The sequence below is a fragment of the Dipodomys spectabilis genome, unplaced genomic scaffold (genome assembly GCF_019054845.1).
Source record: "Dipodomys spectabilis isolate Male_0828 unplaced genomic scaffold, ASM1905484v1 ptg000118l, whole genome shotgun sequence".
Classification (NCBI taxonomy): Eukaryota; Metazoa; Chordata; class Mammalia; order Rodentia; family Heteromyidae; genus Dipodomys; species Dipodomys spectabilis.
The window spans coordinates 1,950,308-1,971,180 of record NW_024870795.1 but is presented as its reverse complement, the minus strand read 5'-3'; the positions used below and the strand labels follow the sequence as shown (position 1 = coordinate 1,971,180).

Here is a 20,873-nt window from a genome sequence, read left to right as displayed (position 1 = left end):
TGGGCTCAACCTCATTTGGTCATGCTTTAAAAAAAAAATAAAATAAAATAAACATAGGCCTCAGTTAACCAATATTTTAGTTAAGAGTTTCATCTCTGTATTCATAAGTAAAATGAACCTATAATTTTCTTCTCTTGTTTTGTTTTCAATTTTGAACGTAAGATTACACTGCTTCATTAAATGAGCTAAACAATCTTCCCCCCACAATAACGCCCCCCACCCCGGTCTTTTTTTCTGATTCCCCTACTTTAGAGTTGAGACTTGATTTCACAAAGATCACACAAAGACTCCAAGACGTTTTCTGTCCTGAAAAAAACTTCTGGAGAGATGTCACGTGCCTGAGTATTTGTCAGGACTTCAGCCATAGCCAAGCTATTGGGCCTCAGACTGCAAATCAGGAAAGAACATTGGGTCTCAGGTTCGAGTCCCTGCTCTGCCACAAGGGATGTGTGTGCTGGTGTCCTCTTCTGTAAGATGAACGCTCCAACCCTGGCAGTGGGTTCCCTTGTGATTCTCAGATGTGCCAGGGGTTGGGCCTAGCTTCCAAGATGAGCAGGGGTCACTCAGGAAAGCTGCATCCAGCCTGACCGAGCCACAGCCTGCTGTGGGTGAAGAGTCTGAGAGGGAGTGCTCAGTCCTCCAAGACAACAGGCAGGGTCCCAGGGACCTAGGGGAAGGAGAGAATGAAGGGGAGGCTACCTTTCTACCTACTGGCAAATGTGTCAAGTCTGAAGGGTTACTGTCCCCACCCCAGGACCTCCTTGGCCCTCCAGAGATCTTATACTGGCTTCCTTCCTTCCTTCCCTCCTTCCTTCCTTCCTTCCTTCCCTCATTCCCTCCTTCCTTCCTTCCTTCTTTCCTTCCTTCCCTCCCTCCTTCCCTCCCTCCTTCCTTCCTTCCTTCCCATTTCCCTCCCTCCCTCTCCCCCTCTCTCTCACTCTCTTTTCTTTCCCTCCCTCCCTATCTCTTCTCCTCCTCCCCCTTTCCTCTTCCTGAGGCTTGAACTCAGGGCCTGAGCACTGTCCCTGAGTGTTTTTGTTTAAGGCTAGCATTCCACTACTTGAGCCACAGCTCTTTCATGGTTAATCAGAGATGAGTCTCTGAGATGAGTCTCTTGGACTTTCCTGCCCGGACTGGCTTTTAACTGAGATCCTCAGTGCCTGAGTAGCTAGAATTACAGAAACAAGGCTCTACTCTTTCCTTTTTTTTTTTTTTTTTAAATATCTTTAAGTAGTTGTACAAAGGGCTTTCCATTCTACAAATCAGCATATAAACACAATGCATCTGGATCAGTGCATCCCTCCATCGCTCTCCTCATCTTTTGAAGCTGCACTCATACCCTCAAGTCTCATGGTTCCATTTCACACGCCCCTCCTCTCTCACAAAGTCATTCTTAACAGGACCTTCATCCTCTTCTACCCAGAACTTCCCTAATATCTGAGAGACTCTGCTCTGGACTTGGGGAAATGGCCAGTCTTCACCTATTTGCCTCTCCACTGGCCTTACCTCAACTTGGGTACCATGCCCCAGCCCTACCCCAGTTGGGGCTCCAAGATCGCCAGGCTCCCTTCCAGCCCCATCATTACTCCTTTGGGTATACAACCCCTAGGCTGGTCCAAGTCCCTCCTGCGTGGACACCTTCTGCCCCCTGCTGGCCAACTTGTTATAAGCACCACCAGCTCGAGCAAGCACTGGGAGGTGCACGGAGCAGGTGTGGGAGGTGGGTTCCATTGCTGCACAGACAGAGGATATCAGCAGACAGAGCTTGCCCTCATGATACCCATGTTATTGCAGGGGCCAGCAAGGAACAAATTTAGACACTGGCACGGTAAGAATTAGAGTTCAGGTATCAGCCTCAGGCACTGTTCAGTGTCTCCAGGCATCGGCAAGCTTCTGCCTACTGCCCTTCTCATCTGCTCCAGCTATTTAAGGGCCTAATCCTAGGTGAACTCCTCAAATCACCACCAGGGGGCAGCAATGCTCCATGTCAGGCGAGCTAGCTTCTCTTACCAGTCCAGCTTCACTGGGTGTTTGTGGGAGAATCTCAGAGAAGCAGAGAAGGGGAGAGGAGAAGCAGAGCAGAGAGGAGGAAAGAAGGAGACCAAAAGATAATCCTAGCTGCACAGGAGGCTGAGATCTGAGGGTTATGGTTCCAAGCCAGCCCACACCGGAAACTCCATGAGATTCTTATCTCCAATAAACCAATCAAAAAGGCCAGAAGTGGCACTGAGATTCAAGTGGTAGAACACTCACCTTGAGCAAAAGAAGCTCAAAGACAGCGCCCAGGCCCAGAGTTCAAGCCCTAGGACTGGCACACACACACACACACACACACACACACACACACACACACACAGAGTTAAAGCTGGTTCCCTAGCAGGCCAAGGTGTGCATTTGTGTGTTGTAGAGAATTAGCTCCATGCAGACCTAGGCAATAGTATTTTTGTTTACCTCCCTGTCTTTGTTTATCATCTCCTTATACATGCTTTCATTATAAACTTTTAAAACAGCTTCATCCAGCTATAATTTATATACCATAAAATTCTCTCATTTAAAGCAGACAATGCAATATTATCTAATATATTAAGAATTGTGAACCAGGCATTAGCATCTCACATTTGTAATTCTAGGAAAGAGGAAAATTAGAGTCCAGAGCCAACCTCAGGCAGCAAAGTTTGTGAGACATTTTTTTAACACCTAGCTGGGTACAGTGGCACACACCTGTCCCCACAAGCATCACGGGAGGCTGACATTTGGAGGATCATTGATCCAAGTCAGCTGTGCAGAAAAACCACTTGAGACCTCATCTCTATAGCTGAATACAATGGGGGATGCCTGTCGTCCCAACTAGGGTAGGAATCCTAAAAGGTGGATCATGGATCAGGGGTGTTCCTAGGCAGGAAGTGAGGGCCTGTCTCAAAAATAACCAGTGAGGAAGAGGGCTGGGTATGTTTGTGGCTCAAGATGTAGAACACATGTCTAGCAAGCAAGAAGCCCTGAGTTCAAACCCCACACCACAAGAAGGAGGAGGAAGAGAAGGAGGAGGAGATAAAGAAAAAGTGAAACTTATTACCATTCTCAAAAGAAACCAAGTCCTATTAGTGGCCACTCTATCCCCCCACCCCCACCCCAGGGCCTCCAACTGCTCTTTCTCCTTCCTCTTCAGCCTCAGCAGCCCCTAAGCCACTTTCTGTCTCTCAAGAGTTGCCTGTTGTGAATATTTTAAAGACTCAAAGAACAGCCAGTCTTTGTTTTTAATTTTTTATTGTTATTATAAAGGTGAAGGCTGCACTGGTGGCTTTCACCTGTAATCCTAGCTACTCAGGAGGTTGAGATCTGAGGATCACAGTTTAAAGCCAGCCTGGGCAGGAAAGTCTATGATATGAGACTCTTCATTCCAACTAACCACCAGAAAGCAGGAAGTGGTTCTGTGGAGCAAGTGGTGGAGTGCTAGCCTTGAGCAAAAGAGCTCAGGGACAGCACCTGGCCCTGGGTTCAAGCCCCACCCTTCCTCCCTTCCTTCCTCTCACCCCTTGCTCCATTTAGGGTTTGTCCTGAGGTGGGCACACAGCCTTGTCACATGGTGACTTTGTCATATATGCTCATGGATGTATGAGTGTCTATTGCTGCTCCTCTGTTTACTTTTTACTTTATTTTTCTTCTATGCTAGGCCAGTGCTCTACCATTGAGCCATACCCTTAGGGGTAGAGCCCAAGCCTCTGCCTTAAGTCCACAACTGTTTCTTGGCCCATTGTAGGCCCTCAATTTTTCTGTCTTTCCTATCTACCTTCTCCTGGGAAGTATGTTTAAAATGTGCCCCCATTCAATATCATGTGTGTGTGTCTGTGTGTATAATTTTGCTATAAAAGGGGACTTCTTTTTGTAAGTTTGCCACTGAAATTATCTTAATCCACAAGGTGTGTTTGTGTGTCATTTTGGTGGCGGTGGTGGTTAGAGTCATTAAAATTCTTCGTCAATGTCTGGAACATCTTCTAGGCTCTTGGAATTCTCGCAGAGACAAGGGCTGAGCTCATGGCCCTGGAAAATAAACCAACCAAGCTGAGACCTGCTGCTATCTTTCCTCACCAGCTCCAGGCAATTACAGGAGCGTAGCCAGCCCCAACCTAAGCCCCAGGCATAGCCCAGCCCGGGTGCTGCAGGGGGGGGGTGGGCAGCTCTGGTTACCAGGCCATACCATCTGGGGAGACAGAATGTGTTGATACTCATTGTTTATAGCTAACATTCACATTAAAGACCCAAATTATGAAAATGATGCTGGACACAGATTCCTGGGAAAGTGCCTGGGCCTTCCTGTAGGACCCAGGCTCCTTGGCCTGGTACAGGGACTGTGCACGGGATACCACTAGCTCCCCTTCGCCTCACTTCCTTACTGGTACTTGGAGTGCTGACAGCTTCCCCACCACCAGGCCTTTGCTCGTGCCAGAGGGCCCTCCCTACGTATTTGAAGATGTTTCTTAGGTATTAAAAGATTGTCCAAAGTATTCATATTCACTGTAGGGAAATCCGAAACTATAGGAAACACCAAAACAGGAAAATTAACACAGTAACCTCAGGCCCAGTGGAGTGGGGCAGACCTGTAATCCCAACTATACAGGAGACAAAGTGAAGAAAAGTGAGATCCAAGTCTGTCTCTGGTAAACGTATGAGACACTATCAAAAGAAAAAAAGAAAGAAAGAAAAGCAAGCAAGCAAGCAAAAATGACTGGGGAGGGTGTGCCTCAAGTATTAGAACACCTACCTAACAAGCACAAGGCTCTGAGTTCCAATCCTGTATTGCCAAGAAATAATTTTAAAAAGTCTCTTTGGCTGCTGGGCACTGGTGGCTCACACCTGTAATCCTAGCTACTCAGGAGGCTGAGATCTGAGGATCATGGTTCAAAGCCAGGGCAGGAAAGTCTGTGAGACTCTTATCTCCAATCAACTACCCGAAAACCAGAAGTGGTGCCATGGGTCAAAGTGGTAGAGTACTAGCTTTGAACTGAAGAGCTCAGGGACAGCACCTAGGCCCTGAGTTCAAGCCCCACAACCACCAAAAAAATTAAAAAGACTCTTTAGGCATCAACTATGTACTAGACATTACTAAGCCTCTGTTCTGTGTATGATGACCATGGAGGCAAAGTAGAGGGAGAAAAATACCAAGAAAGGCTGTGGCTATATAACGAAAGCCTGTGAACTGTCAGCCTCTTCACAAATTCGGGGCTCTTCCTTTTACCTCCTGTTGAGTCCTAAATGTAGGACAGGCTACAAACTACAACTAAATTAGAATGTCGGCCAGCTCAGCTTAGAGGGAGGAGCTCTGGCCAATCAGAACTCTTGACCAAGTTGATTGGCTGAGAAACTAACATATGTCTCAATGAGAGCCAATGAGACTCCATCTGGGGACCATAGTTGGAATTGACAGGAAAAGCAAGACCTGTGTTTGTGGTGGGGTTGCTGAGAGTGGTATGTAAGCCTGGCCTCACTTTTTGAGAAGAAAGAAACAAAAACAGGCTTGTATGAAGAGATGCAGTCTTGAGTTTTTCCACGAATTGAACCTACCTCCTTGTGTCCCCAGCCCTGACGTCACAAAAAGCCTTACTAGCACCAGAAGCTTCCCCAGCCCCCTCCCCAACCAGTCACCCTGAGCCTGACCAGAGAGCACAGATGCACTCTGCCTCTTTCTCAACTTTTATCAACAGAGCCCATTGGCTAGAGGTCTGTGGGCTACGAAGGGTCCACACCTCAACTGCTTCAATCTTCACATTGGCAGAGTGAGGTGGGCAGGAAGTATGAATCCTATTTTAGAGGAGGAAACTGAGGCTCAGAGAGCATTAATCTCCCACAACCACACAGTTGGCAAATGGAGAGCTACCATAACTGGTTCCCTTCTCACGTCTCACAAATGAGCCTTCAGGTATCAGGTCTGTGACTTTCAGGAACTTCTTGGGACACCAGGAATTTTAGACTAAGGCCGCTCAACAGGTCTGTGACCCTCCCCACCCCGTGGCCTTTCCCTCTACAATGCTGCTATACGGAAGGATCCCCATCCAGGTGCTCTGCATCCCAACTGTAGGTGGGCGATCTCGGCCAGTTCCCAGTCACAAGCTGCAGTTTTTCCTCTTCTCTTCCAGCGATCGGTCTTCTCCCTCCTCAGATCCACTGCCATCTTCAGCCAGTTCAACCTTCCTTCCCTTCCAAAAGTAGTACACAAGACTTCCCAGGTCTTTCTTTCTGGCTACAGCAACTCCTAGATATCCTTCAATCCCAATTCCTCTAGGAACCTTTGTCTCTCCTGAACCTGTATGTCACACCCCCTACACACTAGTTTCTTTTCCTCAGCCCAACAAAGTGATCACAATAGTCACACAACAAAGTCACAGGAAAGCAAAACACCTCCCCCCCACCACAAACCCTCAGGGATTTGCTCTCTTGTTTACAACAAAGGCAGTCTCTTCCTCCCTCCCTTCCACCTTCCTTCCTTTACCTCCCGCTCTCTTTTTCTCCCCCTCCCTCTCTTCCTCTACCTTTCCTCCTCCTCCTCCTCCTCCTCCTCCTCCTCCTCCTCCTCCTCCTCCTCCTCCTCCTCCTCCTCCTCCTCCTCCTCCTCCTCCTCCTCCTCCTCCTCTTCTTCTTCTTCTTCTTCTTCTTCTTCTTCTTCTTCTTCTTCTTCTTCTTCTTCTTCCCTGTGTGAAACAGTCTTGCTGTGTAGCCCAGGATGTCAATCCTCTTGTCTCTGCCTCCTGATGGCTAGGATTACAGGCCTGCACCACTATGCCTGACTACAGAAAATCTCTGTCTACCACACCTACCTGCATGCACAACAGGATGCAATTGTACACATCACACTCCAAACAAACACACAGACATATTTCTTCAGAACTGCACCTACTCAACACACGTGTAGCGACAGGTTCTCTCCTGGACATACTAGTGCGTGCCTGGACTTCTCTTTGCTTCCCTCCCACTTTCTCTCCTTGTTTCTCTGACACTCACACACGAATATAGTCAGCCTGTTTCCCTCCACACATAAACATGCAGGCATGAGGAATCTATCCCTTCCCCCTCTTCTGTCTCCTCCCTCACACACACACACTCACTCACACACACACTCACACACACACACACACACACACACACACACACACACACACGCAGCTGCATCGCCCCGGGTCATGCTTCAGAGCTGGCGCCAGGCAGAAGACAAAGGTCGCCCAGACACCGGGCGTCCCGCTCGAGACACAGCTGAGCCTCTCCCCGGTTGGCTCCGCCTGTCCCCAGACCCAGTGTCCACGAGGTGTGGACCCTGCACCCGGAAACCCGAAGCTGGGCCCACGCCGGCCCTCCCGGGCCCCCCAGGCAGCCCCCGCCCGGAGCGCCGGCATACCAAGGGTTAAGGAGCCCGCGGGGGCGGGGTGATCCTGCCGCCGCGTGTGATTGGCTGTGCCGGCAGGGCCCCGGACTCCGCGCTGCGCCATTGGTCGGCTGTGGGCCCCGCCCCCTTGAGACTCCTCGCCCCAGTCGCGCGCTCGCCCGCGGGGACCCGAGCGCAGAGCGCGCCGCTGGGACAGCCAGGAGCGGCATCGGCGCTGAGCCCGCGCCGCGCGGCCGCGAGGGGAAGGACAGCCCGGAGCCGGGGCCGGGCCGGAGAGCCGCGAGCCCAGAGCCGGAGCCCGAGCGGGAGCCGGGAGCGAGAGCTATGGTGAGTGGCGCTGCAGCGCCGGCGGGCCCGGGCGGCCCGGGGCGGGCCCGGCTCGCGGAAGGCGTGGATGCGGGCGCCGCGGCAGAGCTCGGCGGGTCCCGGGCGCTGCGCTCGGCTCCGTCCGCGCCCGCCGCGCGGACTGCCGGCCCGGGTGGCCCGTTCGGCTTGGGGGGGGGGGCAGTTGGCGCGGCCCGGGTCGGGGTGTCGGGAGCCCCCAAGCCTGGCGGCTCAGCCCGGCTGGGTCTGCGCGGCGGCTGCTTCTGAGGCGTCGGGGACCAGCTGGACCCGAGCGTCCCGGGAAGCTGGGGTCGGGCTGGGGTTCGGTTCGCGGCGTGGTGGGCGGCTGCCCCGGGCGACTCCTGAGGGCTGATCGCGCCGCGGCCCGGGGGGTGGGGGTGGCGGCCGGAGACCTGGGCTCGCGTGGAGCTCCCGTCCAACCCCCCCCCCTCCGCATCTTCTAGCACTCGTCCCCGGAAAGGGGGGGCTCGGCAAGGGGACAGCTCACCCTCGTGTGTGTGTGTGGGGGGGGTCTCTAAAGCTCCAGGAAGGAACACTCAGGCCAGCCTCGAACTGGTCATCTTCCTGCCTCCACTTTACAAGCGGGGGGGATCACAGGCATGTGCCATCAGGCGGGGCTGAGGCCTTGGGTCACCTTTGCCTGGTGATAGCCTTTCCATCACACGGTCTGGGCCACCTGCTTTTCTTTGGCTTCTTTCCTCCCAGACAAGATTCTCTCCCCTAGTCAGGTTCTTGTGCCCAGTGAGCTGGGTACAGAACACCACTCAGGGCCTGCGGAGAGCATGTGACAGGGATGGACGCTGCCAGTCCAGGGATGCGGCCAACCCCACGTCTCTGTGATGCTACTGCCAAACTGCAAAGCTCTGCCTCCACCGGGGCAGGATGGGACCCTCCAAGAAGAGAGTACCAGCGCCTCCTTAGGACCCAGAGTCAGATGCGCCTTACATCCTCCTTCCTCCGCTCCGAGTCTCCTTTAACATCCCCCTCCCCACACACTACCTGCCTGTAGAGTGTCCAGGCTTAATTCTACACCCAAGACACTAGAGGCTATTTTAGACCCCATGTACCTCCTGGGTGAGAGCCCCCTCATCCTCCCCCCCCCCCAGACTGCTCTGCTTAGAGAGGTTCACTTAAACCTGTTGTCTAGCGCTTGGTTACTTTTCAGATGTGAATAATTCAGATAGGAAGACTTTGAGACCATATCATCCTCTCTGGAAGCTTATCCTGACCCAAGTTACTTAGAAAAGAGACTTTTTTTTCTCCTTAAAAAAAAAATCAGTCTGTCATCGGTGGCTCATACCTGTAATCCTAGCTACTCAGGAGGCTGAGATCTGAGGATCATAGTTCAAAGCCAGCCCTGGCAGGAAAGTCCATGAGACTCTTATCTCCAATAAACCACCAAAAAACTGGAAGTGGCGCTGTGGCTCAAGTGGTAGAGGGCTAGCCTTGAGCTGAAGAGCTGAGGGATACTGTCCAGGCCCAGAGATCAAGCCCCACAAACAACAACAACAAAAAGTCATCATAGAGAAGTTGGGGAAGAGAACTTGAGTTCAGCCCTCAGCTATGCAAAAACAAAAACCACCATAGGGCTGAGCATGGTGGTATATATGCCTGTAATTCCAGTACTTAGGAAGTAGAGGCATAAGAGTTTAAGGACAAACTGTCTCAGAGAGAGAGAGAGAGAGAGAGAGAGAGAATATGATAGGGGCATATCACTATTTGAGAGATTCCATCCTACCTTGGTGATACTTTACAGGGCCTTATTCCTGAGAAGTCTCCCCCCCCCCCCCATAATGTAGCAGGAAGACCTCAGACTTTGTCCTCTAGCTGCAGATGCCATCTCAGCTTCTCCACTCCCCCCCTTGCTCAATTGCACCAGCACCCCTGAGTGGCACTTCCTTATCAATCAGATGCGACATTAAGTCTTATCTCCTGGGACTGGGTGAGGATTGGTTGACATAAACCTAGTGAGAGTCTTTTATTTGATTACTGTTTAGTTTCCTTTCTTTGACAACCTAAGCCCCAGGTTGGGAAGTTCTGGTCTGGAGGAAGGGTTTGTATATATTTAAGTGGTGGGGAGAAGAAAGCCAGGGTATTTAGGCAGCATTTCATTTAACAGAGATTTATTGAATGATCCCTATGCAAGGAAGGAAAACATAAACATAAACTCCATTGTTGGAAGTCATAAATGTTAGCTGGTCCCATTGACCTGTCCTTAGGAGAGCTGGAGACACTATGCCGGGTGTGGGCTGGTGAAGAAAGCATCATAGAGCACGTTGCATCTGCATTGGGAAAAATAAAAAGTCCTTGTGTGACATAAGACTACGAATGGGAGTACACAGGAGAAAATTCTTTGACAGGCAGAATGGGGTTGGCTTGGCACGGGGTATGAGGAAACAGGAGGGTAGAGAGCCCAGGTGCTGGGAAATTGCCAGGGCCAGGGGGCAAACGGCAGTAGCAAGCCACTGTGGCTTGTTGACTTGGTTTCGTGTGGGTGGGGTAGAGACCAGGGGCTGGCCCAGCTGCCTTGGCCCTTGTCATTTTGGTTTCCTCTCAACATGGTCTTTGTGCCGGCATTCCTGGGGTGGGGTGATTTAAGACTGCTGAAATGTTTATTCTTGCTCTGCTGGGCTTTAAACAAATCTAGCATCTCCTGTCCCTTAGTGAGCCAAGTTCCCCCTTGCAACACCCCCCCCCCCCAATCTTATTGGAGGCTCCTTTTTTTTTTTCAGATGTATGAGATGTTTCTACCTAGGTCTCTAACCCCTTTGTGGGAAGTTGATGCTATTCTTAAAGGCTTCTCAAAGACCCCAACCCAGCCTGTGGGATGAGGATTCCCTGGATGCTTCTCTGTCTTCAAACCACCCAGGAGGCAGGCACGGGAGGAGTTGTCCAGGGTCCCAGAGCAAGACAGCTCCATAGCAGGCTGGCCTTCTTGGTCTTTGTAGGGTTAACCAGGCATACTGGCTGGGGTGAAGGGGAGACACAGCCCAGCTTCCCCCTCTGCCCTGCCATGTCTTGAGAATGTTCCTTCACATTCCAAGCTTGGGGGGGGGCAGGGGCTGAGTTAAATGTGCAGCTGGGAGATGGGGCTTTTCTTGGTTAGAGAGTGGTGAGGATGGGATCCAGGGTCTGAGCTTGAATGCTGATGGACCACAGACTTGCTGGGTACGCTGGTCTCAGACATCCCCTCCTCTGCTTCTAGGGAAAATGTGAGGATACAAAAAGGACCAAATGTTTAGAACATGTCAGTGTTGCCTGTGAAGATAAGGACTGGCCACACCCAGCCATGTTCTACTGCCCACCCCCACCCCCACCCCCAGCTACTAAGAATGGGGTTCCTTCCCTGGTAACTGCTTATTCATGTTTCCTTGCATTGCTACAGTTCTTGGTGAAAGAGGATGTTGTTACCTTTTGTGAATGAATAAGTACAATGTTTCTCAACACAGAATGGCAGAGAGAGGCCCTGGGAGGAGACAGATTGGTACCTCTGCAGCAGAAGTTCAAGGGGGCCATTGCTGGGACATGCCAAGCATGGTGAAGGCCACCCTTTGGTGGTTAGAGAAGGGGAGATATCAGCAATAGCATACAACTGTCTGTGTTCTGTTGTTATGTCACTTGCCCTGCTCAGCAACCAGGCCATTTATTGCCTTTTCACCCAACCAGTCTGCCTGGGATAGCTCAAAGCCAGAGACTAGGATCAGTGTCTCTCTGCCACCACAGATGAGGGCAGGAAATGATAAGTGCAGTTCCTGTTACCGTGGAAATGTGAAGGGTGCCCAGCCTCTCAGGCTCCCTGGTCTTGGATCAGAAGTGCCCCCCCCCCGCCCCGAGATATGGCCAGAGGGACATCTGGGCAGGAGGAAGCGCACTGTCTGCAAGGTGACCAGAGCCAGGTGCATTTGGGCGGGACTTGGGGGTCCATCCTAAGAGCACTGAGATGCCACTGAGGGGTTTAGAGAGAGGGCAGTCACATGGCCATGCCATATCTGCATTGGGAGAAGACCACACAGGCTCCCCATGGTGGAGAAGGGTGAGGAGACTGGTGGCTGCCGCAGCTGGCCTTGGGAGAGATGCAAGTGGTCTGGGCACTGTGTCCCACCCCTCCCACCACCAAACTGCCCCAAGTGGGATGTGAAGACAGGAAGGGAGGCTGTGGCCAGAGAGAGGTCCCAGAGCAGGCAGTTCTCTATCTCCCTGAGGCCTTCTAGACAAGTAATCAGTCTCCTGGCCTCAAGGATCTGTGATCTAGAGGACCAGAGAGAGGACAGAGCCCCTGAATGGCTTGAAACAAGGTAGCAAATGACTCCTGCCAACCTAGGGCAGGGTGAGGGTGGGGGGGGGAGCGTGTCTCCAGTCACCCCAGCCACAGGCATGTGCCAGCGGAAATTCCTGGGAGAGGCCGCAGCTGCACTCCATGGACTGCTTCCTTGGATGCCATCATTCAAGTGCATCATTCACTCATTCATTTGTTCAGATTAAAATGAGGCCAGATGGGAAGACTGAAGATGGCTCCCTTTCCCCACAGGGGTGGATAGGCAGAGGAGTTATTCTGAAGAACATTTCATTCGCTGAGGGAGGGTCTCCCATCAGGCGCAGGGGACTGGCCAGGCATGGTGTCCAGACGGGGAGCCCTTGGTCCTTCTTCTTGCCCGCAGTCTTCTGTCTTCGCATTCCCCCAACTTAGGCGTAAAAGCCCCTTTGGGATTTGGGACTGCCATCTCTTCCTTCCTCAAGATGCTGGCTTGAGCCCTGAGATGCTACTGAATTCAGCAGAAACTCCACCTTCCTGGGAAAAGCCCTTGGGGACAGAGATGGGTCACAGCTAGTGGTGTGGGTATCTTGGGGCTGACTGCCAGCCAGGCTGAAAAGCTGATTATTTGCCTGTCACCTTTGCATTCCCTGCCCCTCCCCTTTTATCACTGACTGATCTTGGATCCCACGACTCATTAGTAGCAGAGGTAGGACTCGAATCCAGGCCTGAAGATTCCCAGACCCCCAGCTCCTTGGTTCAGATAACAGATCCCTCGCTGCCTGCCCTTGTACAGCCCCCCATCTCCCACACTGGGGATACCCCAGCTTTCTGACCACATGCCCCTGGCCCAGAAGCCACCTGGCCTCTTCTTGGTCCACCTCATCTATGGACCTCCTGGCTGGCACGGTCCTTTGCCTCTTTGGCAGGGGAGCTGGAGAGCGGTGGGGCCCACTGCCAGGACTCAGGTTACAGTGTAAACACAGTCATGTCAATATTTACCTCTGTGGGAACCAGCGCCACCCCGCCCCCCCCCCGCCCCCTCCCTGCCTGCTCTCCCAGATGGAGGCCTGCCTCACTAAGGCCTGCCGGTGGCCCAGCTGTGCTCTAGGGCTGCTCTTTGAAAGCAAAGCCAAGGGTGTAAAGAGGCCTGGCTTCCAACTTGAGCCCTCTAAGAGCCTTTCTCAAGTCCCTGAACAAGCTGCCCTTCCTTCCCACCCAGAAAAATGACATGAGTGAAACAGAACAGATCAGGATCCGTTTTCAGTTTGCAGCAGCCTTGGCACCTGCTTCCCCCCCCCCCCCCCCCGCCCCGTAGCCCCCTAGAAGTCCCCCCTCTGGGGGTGCTCCCCTCCCTGATTTGAAGGCTCTCTGCCAGGAGGTCACAGCCCCGGACCCGTTCTGCAAAAAATCTGGCACTGGGTGAGGATGGAAGCCGAGCACGGAGGTAGCTGTTATTCCAAATAAACATTTTATGATTCTCCGAATCCAGACACTGGTTGCGTCACTGGGAACTGGAGCCAAGGGTGGGGACTCTAACCTCCAGCCCTCCGGGTACTCTGGGGCACTGGCCAGGGACTCTGAGGGGAGCCCAGAGCTTGAAAAGAACCCAAGGCTAATGCCACCCCCACCCAGCTTCCCAGCCTTTTGAGTTGCTGGTTATTGGGCGGAGGTCCAGGGCAGAAATGACCTCAGAGGTGTGCAGAGAAGGGTGGATGGGGGTGGAGGCGGCCCACGGGGGTGGAAAAGGTTCATTCCCTAAGCAGCTCTTTCTCAAAAGCACCCGTGAGCTGTCCCAAGTCTGGAGGGGAGGGGCAGGGGCCAAGGCCCGGCAAGCAGGATGGGCAGGGCAGAGCAGGGTAGGAAGGACTGGAGACAAGTGGGCCCGGGGTTCAAGCCTGGCTGCTGTCACTTTATGCTGTGTTCCGGGGACCATGATGTCCCCTCTTGCCTCTGACATGGAGCAGTTAGAATTGTTTCCTCACATTCTATTCAGAAGGTCTGGGCTCTGTGCTGCAAGTTTGGGGGTTGGGGGAGGTCAGCTGACCTGGGGTGGGGGAGGAACTCATCCTGACTGGGGTGACACTTGTACATTCCTGGAGGGATGTACGCGGTGGGGTGTAGGTATGTAGAGTTAAGGGGCCAGCATCTTCTGCAGCCTCATTTTGCACACATGCCCACCCTGTATGAAAACACCAGCCACCTCCTCAGTTCCCACGCGCCCTTCCATCCATCCCTGCCTGTGGGCAGCTGCTGTGGGCTTCCTGTCACACCCACCAACCTGGATTTGAACTCCCTTTGGGGTCTGAGTGTCCCAGAGTCCACCTGTGCCATAGTGTGTTCCTTTGGAGGCTGCTTGTGTCACAGTGGGTGTCTTTCTTGTGTGTGTGCGCGCGCGCCACCAGGTCCTTCAAGCAGGCATTCCATTTCAGAGCTCACTGCTCTCCTTCCTGCCCAAGGCCTTGCCTACAGCAGACTCTGGGCATCCCAGGCAGCTCTCTGTCTTTTGTCTCAGCTCTATTCTAGCCCTGCCCCTGCCCTCAGGGCCTGGCAGCCCTCTGCTACATTCCAGGCCCTGGGCCTCTGCTGTACCTGGGAAGCAGCAGGGCTTGATGGGCCAAATCTGCATTCAGGCCGGCCTGTGAGGCTCACACCTGTCATCCTAGCTACTCAGGAGGCTGAGATCTGAGGATTGCGGTTCAAAACCAGCCTAGGCAAGGAAAGTCTGTGAGACTCTTATCTCCAATAAACCACCAGAAAACCAGAAATGACATCATGGCCCAAATGGTAGAGTGCTTGCCTAGGGCTGAAGAGCAAGGGACCATGCCCAGGCCCAGAGTTCAAGCTCCGTGACTGACAAAAAGAAAAAAAAAAAACAACAAAAAAAAAAAACCCTACATCAGGCTGTGCCTGGAGATTCTCCCCCAAGTGACCACACTCCTGCCCCCTCTCACAGGGCACAGAATCTACCTCTGATTGGCTGTATGACCTAGGCTGGTCCCTTCTCTTCAAAGACCCTCAATTTCTTCTATAAAACATCAGGTTGATTATGCTGCCCCTCCCCACTGGTTTCTGGTGGTCTCTGTCATTTGGGCACCATCAGTTCCTGTTGATCTGGGCTTCTCTGTCTCCTTTACTGAGCCTGGCTTTTCATGAGCCCCCGCTATCCCCTACCTCATAGGAGGACCCCTGGAACATGGGTGGACCAATCAATACCTCCCTAAAGGTCGGTCAGTCCTCCCCCATGGGAGCCCCACCTCAGAGGCTTGGCAGAGACCATGCTGGTGTCAGGTCACCCTAGGCCTGACTCCTGCCATTCCCTGGCTCTGTGATTTGGGGCAGTTACACTCACTACCTGCCTCAGCTCCAGCATCCTTACCTACAGGGTGGTAAGGACCTACGGCCTCATCCATTTCACAAGCCAGAAAGATAAGAAGTGAAGGCATGGTTTAAGTGGTAGAGCACCAACTTGGAGTGAAAAGGCCAAGTAAGAGTGCAAGGCCCTGAGTTCAAGCCCCAATACTGGAATTCACACACACACACACACACACACACACACGAGCCAAAAAGATGGAACAGCCTACCTAATTCCTGCCTTAAAAAGCTCTGTTTTAGGGGAGGAAACTGGAGACCAACTGGTCAGAAACATCATCACAGAGAGAAGGAATGGAAATGAAAACTGAGCAACAAGGGGGAAAGTGGCTATGTCAGGGAGAGGCCCTGGATGGAGGCCAAGATAGGAGGTTGCCTCAAAGGTTGGGAGCTGAAGGTGGGGGAGGACGCAGCTGGGCAAAGATGAGGGAGAGAAGCGTTCTCAGGAAAGAGATCAGCAAGTGCAAAGGGCCTGAGACAGGAACAGGGAACTTGGTGTGTTGATGGGTTGACACGCAGGGGAAGCAGGGAAAGGTGAGGGTAGAGGGACCAGGTCATATGGGGCCTTGTCACGTGGTGGTGAGGGAAGTTGACATTTCATAGCGAGAGTGAAGGGGAGGCACTGGAGCGCTCTGGCAGGAGCTGTGTGTGTGTGTGTGTGTGTGTGTGTGTGTGTGTGTGTGTGTGTGTGTGTGTGTGTGTGTGTAGTCAGGGAGGAGGTGGGGGGGGGGGGCGGCACTTTTGGTTTGCTGGAGATGGTCGCTGGCTGCTGTGGGGAGGATAGCCTGTAGGGGGCAGGAGGCAAGCAGGGAGGCCAGTGATTGGTGAGCCACGCCTTGTGTCCCAAGGGAGAGGAAGTTCTGGGTATCAGGGCTCTGGGGTTTTAGCTATATAGGGGATCCAAGGGAAGCAGGCCACTCCCTTCACAGAAGCTTGTAGATATTCCTGGCTGCAGGTTATGGGCACAGAAAAGTTTCCTCTGAGACCACACAGATGGGCCTCAGACTCAGCCTGGGGATTCTGCCTAAGTAACCACATTCCCACCCTCACCCACAGGGCCCCCACCCTTCCCCACCCCAGACGGAGCCTCCTCCCTCCTCCTCTTCCTTCTACAGTAGCAGTGACCTGGCCATAAAGGACAACCACCCCCACCCCACCCCCAGGCCTGGGTCCTGGGACCACAGCTCTCAGGGCTGGCCTCTAGGCAGTCCTGTGGCTTTGTGGTTTCTGGATGTCTTAGGCCAGTCATTTCTTGCCCCAGAGTGGCCACCGGGCCTCCCACTGGGTTTCCTGGAACTGTGAGTGAAGTGGAAGAAGGAGGGGAGGTCAGAGTAGAAGTGAGATTTGAGTGTCTTCTACACCATCTTCCTCTTGAGGAGGCGAAGAAGAAGAAGTGACAGCTTTCCTGGTGATGGCAAATAGGACAGGAAAAGGTAGGCTTCAAGCTGGTTTCCATGGCTATTCCTCAAAGCTTTCTTGATCATTCTGTGTCCCCTTGTACATTTCTGAAGCCCCTTTGCTCAGTGTCCCCAGATGCTTTCTCAGACTGAAATTCCCCCCCTTTTCTTACCTTCCCACCCACAAACAGATCAAGAAGAGCTGGAGTTCCAGCTGTGTGTTTTGGCACCTGTCATTTGAGCTACCAGGAGACATAGGTAGGAGGCACAGGCGGACAGTGACAGGGACAGTGACAAGTTCCCACCACCGCGGCGGTGGGGAGAGTGGATTGCCCTTTTAAACAGGAATGAGGCAGCCCCAAGAGGAGGAGCCACAAGTCCAAAGTCCCACTGGGCCAGGGAGATTGGAGCCTCAGTCTGTTTAGGTCTGTCCACCCTTAGGCAGAGCCCTGGGTTATGATATGCCTGGCCTTGGTGCTGACAGCTTTGCTTGCACCAGGGCCCCCTGGGAACTGCAGGACCACGTGATATGTCCAGGTGCGTAGATGCGCAGGGGAACTAGGGGGTGCCAGCCACAGAGGTGGGTTTCTCTGCTCTCGTCCCACACATCCTGATCCAGTAAGTTTGGAGCCAAGTCCAGGATCTAGCCCTCCTTAACAGAGTCCCTGATGCTGACCCTCCTGGGCCACAGAGTGCATGGATGGTCCTGATTGTCATTTCAGACACCAGAGCCTCACCTGGTGGGGGAAAACTGATGCAGAGGAGTCAGGGAGTCTTGGAAGAGATTTCTACCAGTCATAGTGAAGACATTCAGAACCGGTGTGTCTAAAGCATTAATGTAATCCTCAGATTAAACAGGCTCAGAGAGGCTAGGCAATTTGCCAGAAGCTAAACAGCTATGGTGCCAGAGCTGAGATTAGAACCCAGATCCTCAAGCTGCCAAGGCCATGTTCTGGCTGACACCCCATTGCCTCTTGCACACCTCCCACACAGGGCCTCTGTCACCAGGGCTGCGATGGTGACAATGACTGCTATTTATTGAGCACCTGGTGTGCCAGATACAAGTTAGAGTGGTGACCAAATAGACATGGCCTGAGGTAATTGCACAGATCTATAAACATGAACAGGGTGCTATGTGAAGGTCCATCAGGAGCCACTCCCAGCAGAGAGCCTGGCTGGGGGAGAAGGTGCTGAGGAAGAAGCATTTAAGGAAAGAGTTCAGGGCTGGGAAGGTGGCTCAGTGGTAGAGCGCTTGCCTTGCATGAGGCCCTGGGTTTGATTCCTCAGCACCACATAAGCAGAAAAACCCAGAAGTGGTGCTGTGGCTCAAGTGGTAGAGCGCTAGCCTTGAGCTGAAGAGCTGAAGGACAGTGCCTAGGCACAGAGTTCAGGCCCCACCACCGGCAAAAAAAAAAAAAGAAGAAAGAATTCAGAGCTGGGAAGGTGGCTCAGTGGTAGAGTGCCTCACATTTTTAAGGCCCTGGGTTCGATTCCTCAGCACCACAGAAAAGGCCAGAAGTGGTGCTGTGGCTCAAGTGGTAGAGCACTAGCCTTGAGTTGAAGAGCTGAGGGACAGCGCCCAGGCCCAGAGTTCAAGATCCACGATTGACCAAAAAAAAAAAAAAGTTCAGAAGGACAACATAAGGAAGAGATGGGGAAGTGGAAAAAAAAAGAGGACTCTAAGCCAGAAAGCATGAGCAAAGACCCTGGGGTAGGGGACTTATATAATATGTTTCACGTAGCAAGAGTGGAGTTTAAGAGTAAGAGTGAGGGCTGGGAAGGTGGCTCAGTGGTAGAGTGCTTGCCTTGCATGCATGAGGCCCTAGGTTCAATTCCTCAGCACCACATAAGCAGAAAAAGCTGGAAGTGGTGCTGTGGCTCAAGTGGTAGAGCACTAACCTTGAGTTGAATTGCTGAGGAACAGCTCCCAGGCCCAGAGTTCAGGCCCCACGACCACCACCACCAACACCAACAACAAAAATAGTGAGAGTGACCCAAGGTGACCCTGAAAGGTAGTCAAGGCTTGGGCCCTGCAGGACCATACCAGTCAGGTAAGAGATTTTCTGTCCCCAGAGCAGTGGGGAGCCATGGTGTGTGTGTTTGTGTTTTTCTAAATCTTATTCTATTTTCTTTATTGCCTTATACCAGAGCCATTCTTTATGTTCTTCCATACCAAAGGGCCCTGTTTCAGTCCTCAAAGAAAGAAAGCAGAAATGAGCCAGGGCGGAAGGGCTGAGAGCGGGGAGTTGCAGGATCTAACTTGCCTTCTGTGAGGTTCATTCCGCTCCTGGGTGGAGATGGGTTTGGGGCAGGGACAGGCATGGAGTCAGAGGCTGATGGTGGCCAAGCCACAAGATGGTAGGGAGGTGACAAGTGACAGGGCCTGGTGATGGATGGAGGTGGGCTGAGGTCCAGTGCATTGCCTTGACAGGTGACAGCAGAGCCCAGGGGGGACTGTGTGTCCAGTGCTATGCAGCTAGTCCAGCAAAGCCCAGATGCAGAGCAGAAGCTCTTGCCCAGAATCTTCCAGCAAAACCCTGACTCTGATCCAGATTGCTGGCAGCTGCTTTTGCCACAGACACCCCCCTCCCCACCCCAGCCCCCTGCAGAGTCTGGGACTTCCAGGGAATGGGGGATTGGGAAAGACAGAGATTCTGTCTTTGAAGCAGCTGATGGGGGAGGGACAGCGCTCTGACCTCCAAATTCCTTCCTTATGACCTTTGTGACCCTAGAGAGACCTGTCCCTCCCCCCTCCCCTCAGTGGGCTTTGATGGAGATCCACTGGAGTGGGGCTCTAGACTGGGGCACTGTGTACAAAGAGCCCCTCCCTGGAGTGCAAGGATGGGCTGTCCATGATCTGTAGGGGCAGAGAGTCTGGGCCCTGCCTGGCCCGCTTCCTGAACAATGGGGTTTTCAGAAGCAAGGAGGCCCCTCGTCCAGAGATCTTGATGGCCAGCCCCTGCTGATGTCCTTTTTCTCCCCTGGTTAGCTCTGTGTGGCCACCTGGGTCTCTGGGTCTCTGCTCTGACCCTGTGCTGCTCTGCAGCCTGCCCCACCTCCTCCTGGCCTTACGCTCCACCGTCCCTCCTGCAAGGAGCTCAGCCCCTGGGAACTGCACCTGAGCATCCATTTTCCAAGATCCAGATGATCTCTCTGGGGTCCAGGCCCCTTCTCTGAGAATCACCCCAAACTCTGGATCTAGGCCTAATTCCTCTCTGGGGACAGGGTCCCCTGCTTGCTGATAGACTCAAGAAATGTGCTTGCTCCTGCCCACCTCCTGCCAGAACCTCCCCAGCCTCCCCCGCACCCAGAGTATTTTTGCTCAGGAAGCTTCAGCTGTGTGGCAAGCTGCCTGGGAGCGGCTATTGTTGGCTGAGGATTTGGGGTGGCGGAAATGAGACTGAAGGCGGGGAGAGCACCCTAGGCCTCAGGCTCAGCCCCCTGGTCCCCACATCCCATCATAAGGCAAGTTTAGGACAAGCCAGAGAAATTGCCCTTCCTAGAAAGGGGACAGAGAGAGCGAGATAGGGGGTGAGATCAATGGAAAAATATTGTAAAAATGTATGAAGTACAAGAAGGAAAGAGAGAAAGAAAAAGCCCTTCCCAGCCATCATGGTGGTTCAAGCCCATGATCCTAGCTACATGGGGAGCAGATGTGGGTCATGAAAGTTTGAGGCCAGTCCAAGCATAAAAGTTCATGAGACTCTGTTTTACTCTATGCCTGGATGGGTTGCTCCAGCCTGTCATCCCAGCTTCCAGAGAAGCACAATGGCTGGGCATGTTGGCACAGGCCTGTCAATCACTGGTGATATAGGGAACACAAATAGGAGGATAACAGTCCAGGCGTCCAGGTCCCCCTCTCCTTCCAGTTCCTACCTTGAAAGTAACCAATGCAGGGCTGGGAATGTGGCTCAGTGGTAGAATGCTTGCCTACCATGCATGAAGCCTTGGGTTCGATTCCTCAGTACCACATAAAAGTCTGGGAGTGTTGCTGTGGCTCAAGTGGTAGAGTGCTAGCCTTGAGCAAAAGAAGCTCAGGGACAATTCCCAGGCTCTGAGTTCAAGCCCCATGACTGGCAAAAATATATATATACAGGTAACCAATACAAAAGGGAGCTGGAGTCATGGATCCAGA

At 52.8% G+C, this 20,873-nt stretch overlaps 1 protein-coding gene across 1 annotated transcript in view; it reads left to right on the top strand.

The window, feature by feature from the left end:
• Positions 1 to 7,556: 7,556 nt before the first annotated feature.
• Positions 7,557 to 20,873, top strand: part of Ece1 (endothelin converting enzyme 1) — a 93,675-nt gene continuing 80,358 nt past the window's right edge. The window contains exon 1 of the mRNA XM_042688463.1: positions 7,557 to 7,699. Coding sequence (XP_042544397.1) covers positions 7,697 to 7,699 — 3 coding nt within the window. The 5' untranslated portion in view covers positions 7,557 to 7,696. The remainder of the gene's footprint in view (positions 7,700 to 20,873) is intronic.